At 34.0% G+C, this 17,294-nt stretch overlaps 2 protein-coding genes across 4 annotated transcripts; both read left to right on the top strand.

Moving 5' to 3' along the window:
• Nucleotides 1-318: 318 nt before the first annotated feature.
• LOC149731182 (frizzled-1-like) lies at nucleotides 319-11,697 on the top strand. Of its 2 annotated transcripts, none has more exons than XM_089884388.1 (13): nucleotides 319-684; nucleotides 1,478-1,569; nucleotides 2,953-3,086; nucleotides 3,209-3,384; nucleotides 4,518-4,587; nucleotides 5,441-5,580; nucleotides 7,155-7,276; nucleotides 7,336-7,418; nucleotides 8,255-8,423; nucleotides 8,927-9,051; nucleotides 9,842-10,021; nucleotides 10,392-10,492; nucleotides 10,745-11,697. In XM_089884388.1, exons 1-13 carry the CDS (start codon nucleotides 558-560, stop codon nucleotides 10,957-10,959), a joined length of 1,734 nt encoding a protein of 577 aa, XP_089740514.1. In that variant the 5' UTR covers nucleotides 319-557; the 3' UTR covers nucleotides 10,960-11,697. The 2 variants fall into 2 exon arrangements, with proteins under 2 accessions (XP_089740514.1, XP_089740513.1); XM_089884387.1 differs by having other exon boundaries at nucleotides 3,197-3,384.
• A 1,808-nt stretch (nucleotides 11,698-13,505) lies between these two features.
• LOC149731181 (uncharacterized) lies at nucleotides 13,506-15,042 on the top strand. 2 transcript variants are annotated; one of them, XM_089884396.1, is made up of 4 exons: nucleotides 13,506-13,678; nucleotides 13,906-14,093; nucleotides 14,346-14,528; nucleotides 14,596-15,042. In XM_089884396.1, the coding sequence occupies exons 1-4, from the start codon at nucleotides 13,570-13,572 to the stop codon at nucleotides 14,629-14,631; spliced, it is 516 nt and encodes a 171-aa protein (XP_089740522.1). In that variant the 5' UTR covers nucleotides 13,506-13,569; the 3' UTR covers nucleotides 14,632-15,042. The 2 variants fall into 2 exon arrangements, with proteins under 2 accessions (XP_089740522.1, XP_089740521.1); XM_089884395.1 differs by having other exon boundaries at nucleotides 14,579-15,042.
• The last annotated feature ends 2,252 nt before the right edge of the window (nucleotides 15,043-17,294 follow it).

Raw genomic sequence — 17,294 nt, 5'->3', positions numbered from 1 at the left:
CGCATGCGGAACTCGGTAATGGGTTTGCATACGAATTCGCATGCCGGATACTGTGTACAGCCACCTTAAGTCTTCACTCCATGGGAAATGCACTCTACCTACTGCTCCGCAGTCACCAATGGCGGCTGAAAACCACTTTGTTGGTTACTTTTGGTGTGTTTGTGTATGTAAGTTAGCGTTATTCAGAATCTTCGTTTTGTAAAAAACGTATTTACAATCGCCTTTATGTATGTTCTGATTTACGTGCCCATCCATTTGAGCTTAGCTGTTTTTGTTTCAGCCTGCTCGCCGCTATCAGTCGCCCCTTCCTACAACAATTTGGAGTTTTCCGGTTTAATTAAGTTAAGTTTTGATACGATTCGTCTTTTGTTGCGTTAACGTAGTTAGTATACAGTTTTAGCTCGCTTGTAACTTAGTTGTAATTTACCCTATGAATTGGTGTACACACGAATGCTAAATACTCAAACCGCTAATAATTGTTTATTATTTTAAAGTTTAATTGGTGCTCTAAGTCTAGGTGAAGTATTTCGGTGGTCATTATTTTGAAAATTTTCAAGATGGCTGTGTTTGGATATTTCATCAACTACCACGTATACATTCTCATATTATCAATGGTGGTGATCAACAATGCACAACACGAGGGAAAGTGTGAACCGATAACGTTGTCTATTTGCAAAGGAATTCGTAAGTTAATTAAATTAAACAAATGAATGGAACTTACTTTACCCCGCGTGGCCGGAAAACGACAGTCGTTAAAACAGTGTGCATACACCTTGTGCCAGATTACGAATTACCATGTATGTTATTTTGTGGGTGATTATATTTTGGGGGGGGGGATTTTTTATGTATGGCTGATAATTTGGACAACCAATTATTACTGACCACTGGTTCACTGGGTTGGAGCAATTGCCGTTAAGTGCTAGCCACTTTGCCACGGTGCTAGAATAAAGTGTATTTGCACACTGTCCCAGTGTTCTACAGTCAATGTATAGGCTATTTAACTCAAGTTTGGCTCTGTCGCAAAGTTAGTAAGCGCCCTTGCCTTTAACTCAGAGGTTATATGTTCGAGGCTTGTCACTCCTACCTTTGTGGGCGTATGTTTTCTTGGGCAAGACACTTATCAGCAATTTCTCTAACCCAGTGGTTAGTAATGAGTTGTCTAAAGTGTCAGCCATATACAATATAAAAAATGAAAAAGAGTTACATATGTGGTTACTAGTTTTTGGCATGAAATGTATAAAACAAAACACCTGTGTTGAACGATTGTCTTTTTTCCCCTACAAGAGGATAAAGTAAGTTACATTCATTCATATTCTTTAAGAATCATTTCGTAATAACTTTTTACTTTAACAATCTAAGTGAATGCCTAATTGTTAGTGTTATTATTTTAATTAAATCAGTGTATAAGAAACTATCACAGTTTAAAAATAAAATATAAGTTTGATTTAAAATGGGAACGAACAAACTCAATTTTCAGAATACAATGTCACTATATTCCCCAATATATTGGGTCACCAAGATCAATCTGAGGCTGGACTTCAATTAAATCAGTTTTACCCGTTGGTTAAGGTATGTGGTCAAACTTTTAAAGGTTTTATTTATATGTTGGTATTTTTCCAATTATTTGTATATATATATATATTATATATGTGTGTGTGTGTTATTTATATGTTTGTATTTGTTCTAACTTCCAAATATTATTTTTAGATTTTAATAGTTTAAAATAGCAATTAAAAAAGGGCAAGTTTTTTTTCTTGAACAAATTTAGAATAGGTACATTTTTCTTACTGCGGGTTTTTGAAGGTTTTTATGACTATCTGTACACAAGTAATAAAGTAAATAAAATGTTTCTTCTTTAAGCCAGTTTTTATAAAACATATTAAATTTGATTAGAAATGGAAATAGTTGCCTGTATAAATTATTTGGCAAGTTGTTTGTGATCTACATAATTATGACAAGTTTTGCAATGTATATACCGTATAATATATGGTGGGGTTGAGGTTGGGGAAAATAGGACACCTTTTCATTCTATGTTGTTGTCCCATTTGGTCATTCGGTAGTAAACAAAGAACATTTAAAGAATTATGAAACTGTACCCTCAAGACTCCCATAGACCGTTGTTAATTGTTTAAAACACGATCAGGACATTTGGATATTATGTGCTAAAGGGTCCTATCTTACCCCACAGAACTATAATATATACATTAGGTAAAGAAGAGATTGCTTTTCAAATTTTAAATGTTCATTTATTAGTTTTATTTAATCATGAATCATGACCAATGATAAAATGTCTCTGTGACGCCTTCGAATCAAGTAGATACCAGTGTTTAAAATCTCTTTATCCCAGTTTTGTCCGATTGATTATAATTTGAGCTTAGGTGTATGCTATAATTATGTGTTTGTAATTGCCAGATGTAACTTCGTTAATTTTCTGCGTACAGCGCTTTATAAAAAGTAGTAACGGTATTAAATGTGTTGTTTTATTATTTGTTTGGCTTAAAAATAGAGTTGGGCATTTTCTCTTTTATTAAAGAATGTTAAGCAGTCACAGTTTAAATTTAAAGTCTGTGTTAAAATATTCTTTGCTGCTGTCAGCGCCATAACAAAAATTTTAATGTATAATATGCTCAATATTATCCTTTGACCCAAATAAAGAGGATTTAAATAAAATACCAAAACATTTGGATTATTGTCACAAAAATAACAAAACATATTATGTAGTAAAGTGGGGTAATAAAAAACAATGGGGTACTTGGGGTAAGTTAGGAAACCGCCCTAGCCCACTTAAAAAGTAATCATAGAAATCCTACGATCTTTTTCGGACATCAAGGTATGATGAGTACTGTTCCTCTAGACTAAATATATTTGTTTAGTTTATTATTATTACTAGCGTTTTTTGGTTTATTAAAATGTATTTTTTGATATGATTTTATTATTACAAATACAATATAGGTTGGTTGCTCGCCCACTTTGCAGTTATTCCTGTGTAGCGTTTACACCCCTATCTGTTCCACATACAACAGAGCATTCCCACCTTGCAGGCATATGTGTGAAGAAGCAAAAGCATGTGAAAAATTAATGAAAAAGTAAGTACAAATTTCGCACCATGCAAAAATGATACTAGTTAATCCTTTCAATGGTTTATTTTTTTACTTTTGTAGTACTGCTTACAAATCACTGTTGTCCTCTTATCTAGATTTGATTTCAGCTGGCCCAGAGATCTAGATTGCAGCAAGTTTCCTTTAAAAACAGAAGGTGATTTGTGCTTTGGAAGGGACATTATACCAAGTACTATCACTCCTACATATGTGGATAGAAGGCAGTGTTTAACTGGAGTTGGCTTTTCTTGTCCTGCTCACATGACTGTACACGAGAATGATATAAGTAAGATTTCTAGAAAAATATTTGCAATTTTTAGTTTTTTTAGTATATAGTACAGTGGGGGAAAGTAGGACACCTTTACTACATAAAATACAAATGCCCTAAGTTTTAAACAATTAACAACGACATATGGGAGTCGTGAGAATACGGTTTTGTAAATATTTTAATGTTCTTTGTTTACTACCAAATAGGATGAGAAATGAGAATAAAACGGTGTCCCGTCTTCCCCATCTTTCTATATATACATATTTGTTGTTAGTTTGTACAATCTGTCAACAAAAACCTTTCGCTAAATGGTATTGATGAAACTCTTAACCATGAATATCAGTTTAAATGTCAAGACCACGTATTACTTTGAGTGGCCAGTATCGCAATGCAATTAAAGTAACCAATCACCAGTTTATAACCTGTTAGAAATGTCAAGTGTGCGTCTCAAACATTTGGAATGTCCTTCAACATTAAAAATAACATTAATAATTCTATAGCCTACTATTAGTATTGCAAATTAATTTACAAGTTTTCAATAAAGAAATTGCAATGTTAAGAAAATAACTAATTGTATATTGTAACATTTATATTTTTTGGATTTAAATTAATAATGTGTATAAATTTTTGGATATGATTTTGAAAGAAATGTGTGTTGTAGTGTGTAGTGTGTACTATCACTATGCGCAATTTCACATAAAACACATTGAAACTTAAAACAATGAAACAAAGTAGGACTGGATCAGTTTTTATTGTTCGACAATCCTTCTTCTTCCTACATAATGTGTCCCAATCACTTGTTTTATGTGATGGTGATTGAAAACTAGCTGAATGAATGAATGTAACTTTTTCCTACGCTACTTTGTGGGTGGTTATTTTTTTATGTATGGCTGATAATTTGGACAATCAAATTAGTGACCACTGGGTTGGAGCAATTGCTGTTAAGTGTCTTGCCCAAGGACACATACACCCACAATAGTAGCAATGACAAGCCTTGAACCCATTACCTCTGGATTAGAGGTAGGCGTGCTAACCAACTGTGCTACAGTGCTGGACAGTTGAGTAATCTTACACAAACACAACTTTTGCACATCATTATGTCCACTACCTATACACTCAATGGTTTATTTTTTTTACTTGTTTTATTACAGGTTATGAGTTCATGGAAACTGAAAACTGTGGCGCGCCCTGTGATAGTAAAAGGCTCATGTTTTGGACAGAGTGAGTTGTCATTAGTTATACTATAAGTTACTTATAAATATATATTAAATATATGTATCTTTTATTATATAGTAGGGAGGGGGAAATAAGACATTTTTTCATTCTATTTCCTCGTATCGTTTTGTAGTAAACAAAGAACTCTCAAACAACTTTAAAACCATATTCCCACGCTCCCATAGACTGCTGTTAAATATAAGTTTCCTATATCCTATTTAAATACTAACAAGACGAAATATATTTATCTTTTATTATACAATTAGTTGGACTGGGTTTTTGTCTGTGATTTTTTTGTCGGGTTTCAGACCACCAGATCCTTACTGTATTTTTTTTATACAAAAAACTCTATGAGCAACAGATCATAGTTTAAATTTAATGTAGTTACGTGTTCTTGATTCTATTTCAATAAGAGACTGACGATGCCATTTAGGCGAAATATATTTCTCAATTACCACTAGTGGTTGGACTTGATTTTTGTTGGTTACGTTTTCGTATCACCAGATCATTACTTGTGTTCTGTGTTAATTTTGTTAATATGTATTTATTTCATTTCTGATGACCTAGAATTTTTGTCTGTTTTGTTTTCAAAGCACTAGGTCCTTACTATATTTTTTACACAAAAAACTCTTTGAGCACCAAATCAGGGTCGCAATTTATTACAGTTACTTTACTTATATTCTGTGCTAATTTTGTTAGTATACATTGATGACATAGATTTTTTGTCTGTTATGTTTTCAGAGCACCAGATACTTTTTTTACACAAGAAACTCTAGAGTTAAATTTCATTGCAGTTACTTTACCATTCCGTGCTGATTTTATTAGTATTTATTTATTTTCTGATATCCAATTGAAACAGGGGGGAAAAGCAATTCGCAAACTTATGGATTGGATGTTGGTCATTTATTTGTGTGATTTCCACTCTTTTCACAGTTCTTACTTATCTTATTGATATGCCGAGATTTCTTTACCCAGAAAGACCAATAATATTCCTATCAGGTAAATTTAAATTTCTTCTAATATTTTTAATTTTCTTTTTTGACTGCTTAAATATTTTTGGTTTGCGTACGTTGTGTCAATATCTTAAAGAAATTGGCAATATATATATTATATACCTTTTTCGATTTCTTATTTTTCCCTTTATTTGTGTACATTATGTCCCTATGCTAAATGAAATTTTTACCCTAACTTTTTACTTTTTATATATATATTTACATATGATAAACTCTGTTTAGTTCATTATTTCGAGAAGGTTCACTTTTTAAACACTTTATGATAAAAATATAATTTAATTTTAGCTTTACCCCAAGGGAAATCCCCCTCTCTATTAAATTTATCAATGAGTTATTACTCATGGATAAAAGGTGTGTCTATGTTAGTCTTGAGTTTATCCAATCTGACAAAAAACATCTAGGTATTTGAATTAGGGATTTTAAGTTTTTAAATTCTCAACTTGGTATTTGAATTACGGACTTTGAGTTTTACATTTTATTGAAACAAAATGGTATTCTATTCAATTTAGTTAGTTTTTAGGAATAAATCAAAAAGTGAGTGTGTTAACTTTTAGGAATAAATCAAAAAGTTTGTGTAATAGTTTTTAGGAATAAGTCAAAAAGTTTGTGAACTAATTTTTTCCATGGGTATGCCTGGCTCAAATAATACTCGTAGAAAGAGAAGTCTTAACCCTTGAAACTTAACAAGATCGGCCAGCTGTTAGGTGCACTGGTGTGCAAACAACACTTTAAAATTATCTATCCGTACATTTTAAAGCCTATGTCAATGTTTTGGGTATGTAAGTGGCATTATAGTATTTAAAACTATTAAATAGAATAAATTTTATTTTGCACAAATCTAATTTAATGTCTACTTAAACATTGTGTACACCAATGGTTCTTAAAATTTTTCGCATGCTACCCTTTTATCAAAGTTCCAAATCTGATTTACCTCAATATGTAATATGGGGTTCATTTATTTAAAAGCGAAAACAACTAATTACATCAGTTATATTTAATGCGACGAATGCGCTAGCTTTTTGGCGACGAGTTGTTCAATATCTGGTAAAGTACTACAATTGGCACATTTTTCTGTCCTGTCAACTGATATGGATTTTGATTGGTAGCTTATTTACCCTCTAAACATAAAAATTTACCCCAAAGGATAAACTTACCCCAGTTTAAGAAACGCTGGTGTACACGTTTCACTTTTAAAACACATACCAATGTTTTGAGTATGGTAGTGACGTTATAATATTTAAGAATATTTGTTTTGAACAATTTAAAGTGTGGTTAAGCATTGTATATACCATAGTATAAAGTACCCTGAGGCACATATACACAAGTTACCACCACGGAACGGTAAATTATCCTTTAATTAAACTATTGCCTGTTTTTATTAATTTGAACTGAAATCTTGTGCCACAATTTAATTAAATCATCATTTAATATAGAATATTTATTTTTGTTACCTAGTTTATTTATTATAAAATATGTATTTTTGTTACTTTATGATTAAATTTATTTATATTTTTTTTGTTACTTAGTTCAATATAAAAATTTAATGTATTTTTTTTTCAGGTTGTTACTTAGTGGTGGCAATCGCATACATCGTCGGTTTCTTTTTGCGCGATTCTGTTGCATGTAAACAGTTTCCTAGTTCCACTTGCAGCGCTGATAACACGCTAAGCACTTGCCCGAAGGTATGTAGCGTGGTATTCAACACTCCTGTTATTAGTATTGAGTTGTTTAATTCCTCCAGGTGGTCACACAAGGCGCTAGAGAAGCTGGCTGCACGGTCTTGTTTATGATGGTTTATTTCTTCAGTATGGCGAGCTCAATTTGGTAATATTATATTATCGTGGTATCATAGGCGCCTAACCTGGGGTGGCAGGGTGGGCAAGCCAACCCTAAAATTTTATGCACTGCATTAAATTTGTCCCAAAAATTTTAATTTGTTTTTTTTTTGCTTGTCTAACTATCCCTGCCTCCCCTGTATTCTAAAAAGTTTGTCATCTATGCTTGATATAATCTATGCTTACTAGTTACCACTCTTCTAAAATTGTATTAGAATATTATTACCCAACCAATACAACTAAGAAATACACAGATGTATAACTAAATAAACTCATTTATTTATTCACATTTTGTATGTATTGCCTGTTATCCTTTTTTATAAGCTAGCTGCTATTCCTACAGTTTTTCCTTAATGATTATTAATATTCTATTAAAACGGCTTTAGGAAGTAAAAATACAATAAAACAAATGCAAACTGTCAAGTATAAAACATCTTAAACCTGTGTGCTGGTTGCTGATTTTAATATTTTTTCTTGAATTGTTGTTAATTTTTTCACTAGAAATTTATTTTTAAGTTTAAAAATTAGTGAAATTCTAAGCATAGTTTTTACCTTAACAATTTAAAATGAATCTTAACCTCTAACGATGCCTAATAAAAAATAACTCCTAATAATTAAACTAATCTGACCTGTATACGCATGGACCTTGAGCACATTTAATTTAGTCCAGATTTGACCCCAACACCCTTGTACGTCCCAAAGTCATGTGCTCGCGATAATGAAGTCCGTATTCATATCCGACTCCAGCGTCCCACTTTCTGTCCCGAAATGCCCCACAGGCCTCTATCTCCTGCTATTTATAAAAAATCTGCTTTACTGTTTTAGGTGGGTTGTTCTCACCATAACATGGTTTCTGGCTGCTGGTTTAAAGTGGGGCAATGAAGCAATTGAAGCGAAAAGTCCATATTTCCACGGCACAGCATGGTCACTGCCAGCAATTCAAACTGTCATTGTTCTCATCTCATCTAAGATTGAAGGGGATTTGCTAAGTGGGGTAAGATAAGTAAATGTATTTTTAACTGTAAGCGTGTTTTACCAACTGTTGTTTTGTGGCTATATCCTGTCTTTTTGTTTAAAATATTTCTAAATCTTTGCTACTGCAACCAAAGAGACAAATAAAGTTATTATTATTATTATTATAGGACATAGGTTATAACTGTTTTCCTGTTTTTTTGTTTGTTTTTTCTCTTCACCAATTTGAATTCTGTTATTAGTTTTTTTAATCATCAAGATTTTAGCCAAATATTTTTCTATACCACACTTTGTAAATGAATGAATATAACTTTTATTCTCGCGACCACTGGGTTAAAGCAACCGCCGTTAGGTATCTTGCCCAAGGACACTTACGACCACAATGGTAGCAGCGAAAAGTCTTAAACCCATTATTTCTAAGTTACAAGCAGGCATGCTAACCAACTGTGCTATAGTTTATGTTAATAATAATTTTTCTCAATCTTTTTCCATTATGACAGAGAATAATAATTACAAAACATACAGGTATGCTTTGTTGGTGTGTACAACACTAAGCATCTTCTATGGTTCTTGCTTGTACCATTGTCCATCTATCTACTTGTGGGAACCTGTTTTCTAGTAGCAGGATTCGTGGCCATGTTTAACATCAGGTGTGTTTCTAATATTGTGTAATTTTTGATCAGAATGTGAAATTTAGCTGATATGTGTATAACTTATAAAGTAGGGTAAAGAAAGAGGGGACACCTTTACCACATGTTATCCAAATATTCTGATCGTGTTTTAAAAATCAACAACAGTCTATGAGAGTCAAGACTCAAGAGCATACAGTTTTATAATTCTTTGAATGTTCTTTGTTTACTACCAAATGGGGCGGGAAAATAAAATGAACAGGCGTCCCATCTTCCCCCCACCCCCTACTATAAAGGTTACAGCAACTATATATAGATCAGCTTTAAAAGTAAATAGGTAAAAATTTAAAAGCTACAGGAAGTTTCATACATTAAAGCAGTTTTGAAATTTGTAATGTTTTAACAATATTACTGCTATGGTTTTTAACATGTTACCTTCAGTCTGTTGAATTGGTATTATACAACCAACGATGGGTGTTGTTAAAAGTTATAACAATAATTGATAAAATATAGTATCTTTTTTGCTGACTGCATGCATAGTTTAAGACATAGTGACTCCTTCCTACTTTTTTAATGTACATATCTGAGTTTTTCACTTAAAACTAAAACTAGTTTTCTGAGAGTTATCACTTTGTTGGACCATGAGAATACTGTTAAATAATAGTGTAGCATTTTTTTGTCTGTTATCAATTGCGTACTTATAAAATTAAATTTAAAAACATCCCGTCTTTGCCAGAGTCCCGTCTTCCCCCACCTTACTAAATGTACTATCAGTGTTTTTTACAAATTGAGAAATAAAACATTTTCACAGAAACGTTGTAAAACATAACGGAGGAACTGGTAAAGTGGAAAAATTGGAAAGACTAATGGTTCGAATTGGAGTCTTTAGTGTTTTATATACCGTACCTGCTACAGTCATGATTGCTTGCTACTTCTATGAACAAATGAACAGAGATTCGTGGCAAAAAGGCTGGTTTGCCGAAAACTGCAGGTAATTTTTTTTAAATGAATGAACACAACTTACTTTATCCTCTAATGGCCACAAAACGACAGTTATTAAACACGAGTGTTCTGTTTCTTACACCTCGTGCCAGCTTACGAGTTACCAAATATGTTACTTTGTGGGTGATTATTTTTTTTTTATGTGTGGTTGATAATTTGGACAACCCATTAGTGACCACTGCGTTAGAGCAATTACCCTTAAGTGTCTTTCCCAAGGACATTTACGCCCACAAAGGTAGCAGCGAAGAGCCTTGAACCCATTACCTCTGGGTTGGAGGCAGGCGGGCTAACCAAATGTGCTACGGCGGACGTTTTTTTTACAGCAGTTTATTTCAAACTGTTCTTTGTTTGTTTTTTAGAAAATTCAGAGTCCCTTGTCCGTGTGAATATTCAAAACATGTTGGAAACAAACCAGACTTCATTGTCTTCATAATCAAGTATTTTGTCATGCTCATTGTTGGTAAGTTGATAATAATTTAAAAAAAAACACACACGAGGTCAGTGGCGGAGCCAGGGGGAGTTTAGGATGTCACGACCCCCCCCTTTTAAACTAAAAAAAAATTAATTAAAAAGAAAAAAAGTTTTCAAAAGTTTTTGATTAATACCCCCCCTCCCCCTTATTTATTTTCTGGCTGCGCCACTGCACGAGGTGTACGAAGCCACCGCGTATGGATGTATTAAATGTTAAAGCTATTGTTTTTATTTTAATTAGGAATCACATCTGGTTTTTGGATCTGGTCAAGCAAGACTGTTGAATCGTGGGCCAATTTTAAAGACAATCTATGCTGCTTTAAGTCATCAACACAGCGTGTGGCTGGATACCAGCGTGGTGCAGCAAACACTAATACGGCTCTACAGTCTGGAACATTACCCCACTGTACAGATGCTTTACAACCACTGTATCAAACTGCTCAGCACTCAGCGTAACCTGAGCCTTGAAGTTTGTTTCACTAAAGTTGATTCTTTGTTTCAAGGTCGTTGCGTTGCCTGCCATATCTGATGGTTAATACAATGAATGGAAAAAAACTGATGGCATCAACTTATATTCAACTTTTTACCAAAATAGTAGAAGTTAGACAGTGGAACACCACTAATCTTTTACACTCGTTTTTATTGTTTATTCACTTCCGTTCTTGCACACCACACGTTGCAATAATATTCTGTAATAAATAACTTTCTGCTCCACCACATAAACTAAATAAAGTAACTTGTAGATCTGCATTCGTAATATCACTTTCTTTTCCCCCTCAAAAATATTTCCCCTTATAACGTAGCATACATAACATCGTATACACATTTCTTTCCTGCTCTTGGCAGTATGTTTTTACCGGTGCTATTTTATTACTTTATTTTTATGACCATTCTTTTAATATACAAAGTTTTTAAGCTAACGGCACAGCCTTACAATTTCAAATACTTTTACCGTAAAACGTCCTAATATTTTTACCAAGCATGCGATATCCAATCTAACAAGCGGCTTAACTAACTTCACGCCTTTTTTTGCCGCCGACAAATAGTGAGAAGTGTTTTTTTATTTTCTCTTTTCACATGTACACAGCATTTGAAAATATAAACAGTTGTAAAATGAAACGGCAATTGATAATGTTTACTTGTGGTGTCTGTACCGGTTGGTCGCCTTAATAAATCAAACCATACACGCTTGAATTAACGTTTAAAGGTCTGGTCCAGTGGCGCACTGTTTAGCACGCATGCTTCTAGTTTAGACGATATACGGCCATACCACCGTAACCGTGTGCGTTCTTGGCAAAGACAATCCGCAATTGCTATAACTCAGTGGTCAGTTGTGGGTTTAACAAAAGTGAGTAAGAGGTGTGTAACAAAAGTGTTTTGTTCATTGAAATGTCAGAGTGGGGTTAACATAACATATAAGTACTGTGGGGTAAGATTGAACATCTTTAACACACAATATCCTGATCGTGTTTTAATCAATTAACAACGGTTTATAGCTATAGGAGTCGTGAAGATACAGTTTTAAAATTCTTTGAAAGTTTTATTTGTTTACCACCAGAAAGGACAAAAAACGGAATAAAAAGGTGTCCCATCCTACCCCGATCTACTATAGAATTTGTATCTCTTCGAAAACATTAGCGATCACCATGCTATTTTAAAGCACAAAGAGATGGGAATCAACAGTAAATAACAGTTGTTAAAACACACTATGGATAAAAAGTGTCAGATAAACTGCGTGGCTTTTGCTCCCAACTTTTGGTAAACTGATTAGTTAGCACGATACCTTGTAGTTTCATTATGTGCCTGTTTGGTGGATGAATATCTGCTGCACATCCTGAAGTATTTAGTTTATCGTAGTTTCGCCGATGTGTTAAAAACTTGTGCCTGGTCAGTATAACATGTTTGATAACGAGCGGTCGCGGAGATTAGCACGCCGTGGGGCAGTAGTTCTTAAACTTGTTTGTAAATGCTTTACCCTTTTTAACAAAGATGCTTTTCAGATTTACCCCCAATATGTAATATGGCGCTCATTTATTAAAAGCAAAAACAGCAAATTACAGCAGTTATGTTTAATGCGACGGATGCGCTTGCTTTTTGGCAACGAGTTGTTTAATGTCTGGTAAGGTATTATAATTGGCACAATTTTCTGTCCCGTCAACTGATGTGGAATTTAATTGGTGGCTTATTTACCCCCTAAATACGAGGAATTAACCCCAAGAGGTAAATTTACCCCAGTTTTAGAACCGCTGCCGCGTGGGGCATTGTTTTGCATGTCCAAATATAACATCCCTTTTCGGACTGCAATCGTATGCGTTGCAAAGAATAGAAAGTAATACAGTCGTAACGAGTGAGGTTTATGTTATTATGACCGATCACGAGTTACCAAGTATGGATAGTCGAACGGTCAATTATGTCGACCTAATAGTTTTTACCAATTTTATGTAGTAGGGTTGGGGGAAAATGGGACACCTTTAGGAAATTATTTCCAAATATCCTGATCGTATTTTAAACAATTAAAAACAGTCTAAATGGAACTCCTGAGGTTACGATTTTATAATTCTTTGAGTGTTCTTTGTTTGGTATACAAAATGTGACGAGAAAATAGAATGAAGGTGTCCCGTCTTCCCCTATCCTATATATACTATTGATAAAGTATCGTTAATCGCATAACATTGATAAAAGCACTTATAAGTAACACTTATAAAAATACGTTTAAGTGAAACTTCTGCGGAAAGCAACTCTCAACTGAACTTATATGTTAAAAATCGGACTTAACATTTCTGTCTCGCTTTTCCCGCCTTCTTCTTTTCTCCAAGAAAAAAGATGAAATGACACACCCATCGCGTGATTTGTATTGCTTTTGACTATATAAACATGGTTACGCACAAAAACAGACAGATCGTAACCGAAGTGCGCCTCGCCGGTTTTCTATTGCTTAACGATATAGCCTAGTACTGTAAATACAAATCCCGTTATTGTTTAAATTTTATGCAAAAATTATCATTTGTCGTATATTATTTTAGAAGCATTGTTAGTTTGTTTTAGTTTTTATTTAAAATTTTCACGATGAAATCTTGTTCTGTCGATTCCGGTTTCACTTCATCAAGCTGTGGTATTATGCAAGCGTTCTGCTTGTGTACTGGTGGTGGAGTTTTCGGAATTCTAGCACAGACAGGTAATTTTTTGGATCTGTTTGAAAGTATTGCAATAAACTTACGTTTATTAGTATAGTAGGGTGGGGGGAGATGGGACACCTTTTTATTCTATTTTCTCGTCTAGTTTGGTGGTAAACAAAGAACATTTAAATATTTATAAAACTGGATATATATAACTGGAAATTATGCGGTAAAGGTGTCCCATCTTCTCCCTTCCTACTATTTAATCATAAACCGACATTTTCAGGAATGTGGTCACAGACCGCCGGTCACGCCTTGCTGTGGATTTCCGTTTCAGCGTGGGTCATCACGCTTTTAGGGTACATGTCACGGGCAAGCGGAAAGCGGTGTTTTGATGAGAACGCGACCAACGCATTTAACTGCCTTTTCTCTGTCTTCTATATTGTCGGGACCATTTGCTTTGGAATATTCGAGGTACTATCTTTTAACGATGATGTATTGTAGGGTGGGGAAGACGGGTCACATTTAGCACATAATATCTAAATATCTTAATCGTGTTTAAAACAATTCACAACGGTCTATTGAGTCGTGAGGATGCGGTTAAATAATTTTTTGAGTGCGTTTTGTTTACTACCAAATGGGACGAAAAAATAGAATAAAAAGATGTCCCATCTTTCCCCACCGTACTATATTTCTAAATAGTAACACATTATCACTGTCTTACAGACCTGGGGCAGAGGGTATATTGGGGGAAGAAACTCCGACGGTCTGTTGGTTTTCATCCTAGCTCTTCTCACGACAATCGGATACAGTTTATATGCCATCTATGCTATTTACGCTTGCTGCACCAGCGATAAAAGTGGAAAAGATAATAAGACATCAGTATCCGTAGAAAATGGCAAAACAGAGGTATCACATATGCATTATTTATTTTAGTTCAACTTTACATTTTTTTAAAGATTGTTTTTTTCTTCAGGAACCACAATCTGAACAAAAGAAAATTGAAGAATAAGAATTTAAAGATTAAACATCCTAACATTTCGGTCTCTCTCTCTTTTTAAGCCGAGTTTTAATCTAAACTGGATATGTACATTCCTTAAAAACTGTATAGTAGGGTGGGAGAAGTTAGGACACATTTTAACTCTATTTTCTCTCCCATTGTGGTGGTAAACAAGAAACTTTTAAATAATATAAAACTAGATGCTCACGACTTCCATAGACCGTTGTTAATTGTTTAAAACACGATCAGGATATTCGTATATTATGCGCAAAAGGTGTCCCATCTTCCCACATCCTTCTATAAATTTTACTAACCTTCCACTTCATACATTTACTTGTTTGGCAATCACGGGTCTCCTTTTGTATAGCTTTTCCTGAACGACGTTGTTTGCTCTGTAATAATAATAAAAGTTAAAACAATCAATTATGTGAAGATGATTTAAACACCTAAAATTTACATTTTTACACCTTTTTTACACATTTTTGGTTTTTACACCTAACATTTACTCCTATACAGCTGTGGTTGCTAAATAGTAGAAAAGCATGCGTTAAAGGTATAGCGGAATATACATAAATAATTTACAGGAGAATTACTACTCAGCCAAGCGCCCTTACAGTAGTAGTAAACGGTAGTAAATAAAGAACATTCATAGAATTATAAAACTGTATGCTTACGAGTCACATAGACCATTGTTAATTATTTAAAACACGATCAGGATATTTGAATAGTATGTACAAAAGGTGTCCCATCTTACCCCCACGATAGGAACACTACCATGTCTATACATAATACATATATAGGATGATATAAGACAACAAGCAAACGGAAAATTTCGCAACGCTATTCTTGCATGACAGAGGGGTGGAATTTCCAGACTCATCACCAGCGCAGGTAAAACAACAAAAAAATTCGGCCAGACTTAAATTACTTTCGTAATACGGTACTTCATTACTATATATTTAAAATTCATTCTAATGGGACCATACCAAACTTTTTTATTACAAGTCTTCGATATTTTTATTCTGTTGATATGACTATTATCGGTATGACTACATGTCATAAAATGTTTTAGTGAAAATGTAAAAAAACGATATTTTCATCGTTAAGACTTTGTTTGAAATATAAACAATAAAAATGTTTGAAAGTCCTAGCTCGGTATTCAAATGTCCCACCCATGCTCGCTGTTTAAATGTAAGGCTTTATTTTTTATTATTCTGTTTGTGGTCGTAATGAAGCTTCCTTCCCTTGTCTTGCATGAGCGATTTCAAGAATTCTTACGGTGATGTCATCGCTAAAATTGGGTTAAATTGCTTGGCCTATAAAATGCGGATGTTAATTAACTTTTTATATAAAGAATTACTTGTAAATGTGAATGTAGAATTTTAATCTATTTTAATCTTAAACGTACAGTATTTAATCGCGTTAAAGGCAACAGTACGATATAGTAAGTGAAGAACTACGCGAAGAATGTTTGGTATTTCTGGTGTAATTGACCTCATTTCTGGTGACGCTGTAGAAATTGTTCACGCGAAAGCACGCGTAACAGAAAATTTTGCGGTAAAAGAATTAAATGATGGAGTTCTCTCAAGTACAGTCTAAAAATAGGTCCCCGTTTATGCCCAAACGCGTACTGCCCCAAACGCATAGAAAACGTTCTGGGTAAACACTTTTTAAACAGAGTGGTATGCGTAGGAACTTGTAGGCAACATATAGGCACACAAGCTATCACGGTGTGAAGTTGAATGAATGAAACGAACTTTATCTTCGCGTGGCCGGAAAACGAGAATGGTTAAACACGGGTGTTCTGTTTCATACACATTGTGTCAGCTTACGAGTTGCTAAATTTATTACCCACGATACCACTTATAATTCCTTTTCGTCAATCAGAGAATTCGTGAATGGCTCATTTTGTATGACAATAAAAAACACAATTTGAGAGTACTATTTACAAACCAAGTTTTTGCGTTTGGCTGTAGTCTAAAGCAATGGAACATAAATTGATATGTGAATCAAAACAAAATCTTTATGATATAGTAGGGTGGGGGAAGATGGGACACCTTTAGCACAGAATATCGACATATCCTGATCGTGTATGAACAACTATAACAACGGTCTATGAGAGTTTTGAGGATACGGTTTTATAATTCTTTGAAAGTTCTTTGTTTACTACCAAATAGGACGAGAAAATAGAATGAATAGGTGTCCCATCTTCCCCCACCCTACTGATCATCTGTCATAAAAAATCCTGACATTGATTCCCTTAACAAAGGTATAGTAGGATGGGAGGACACCTTTAGCTCCTAATGTCCAAATATAACAACTAACAATGGTCTATTGGAGTTGTAAGGATACGGTTTTATAATTATTTTAATGTTATTTGCTTACTACCAAATTCGACGAGAAAATAGAATAAAAAAGTGGCCTATCTTCCTCCGGTCTATGGAAGTCGCCAACGGTCTATGGAAGTCGCGAGGATAAGGTTTTATAAATCTTTAGATGTTTTTTTGTTTACTAGCAAATGGAACAAGAAAACTGAACAAGGTGTCCCATACACCCTCACCCTACTATAAACCATTTTTATCAAACTGTGTTTCTTGTTGGATACCTTTTATTCTATTTCGCGTCCATATAGTTCTTTACAGGGAGAGTGAACAAGAAAAGTTTAGTGTCTCCAA

Source organism: Ciona robusta, chromosome 9, assembly GCF_009617815.1.
Source record: "Ciona robusta chromosome 9, ASM961781v2".
NCBI classification, from domain to species: domain Eukaryota; kingdom Metazoa; phylum Chordata; class Ascidiacea; order Phlebobranchia; family Cionidae; genus Ciona; species Ciona robusta.
The sequence above is the reverse complement of the archived record's forward strand: the minus strand, read 5'-3'. Positions and strand labels throughout refer to the sequence as shown.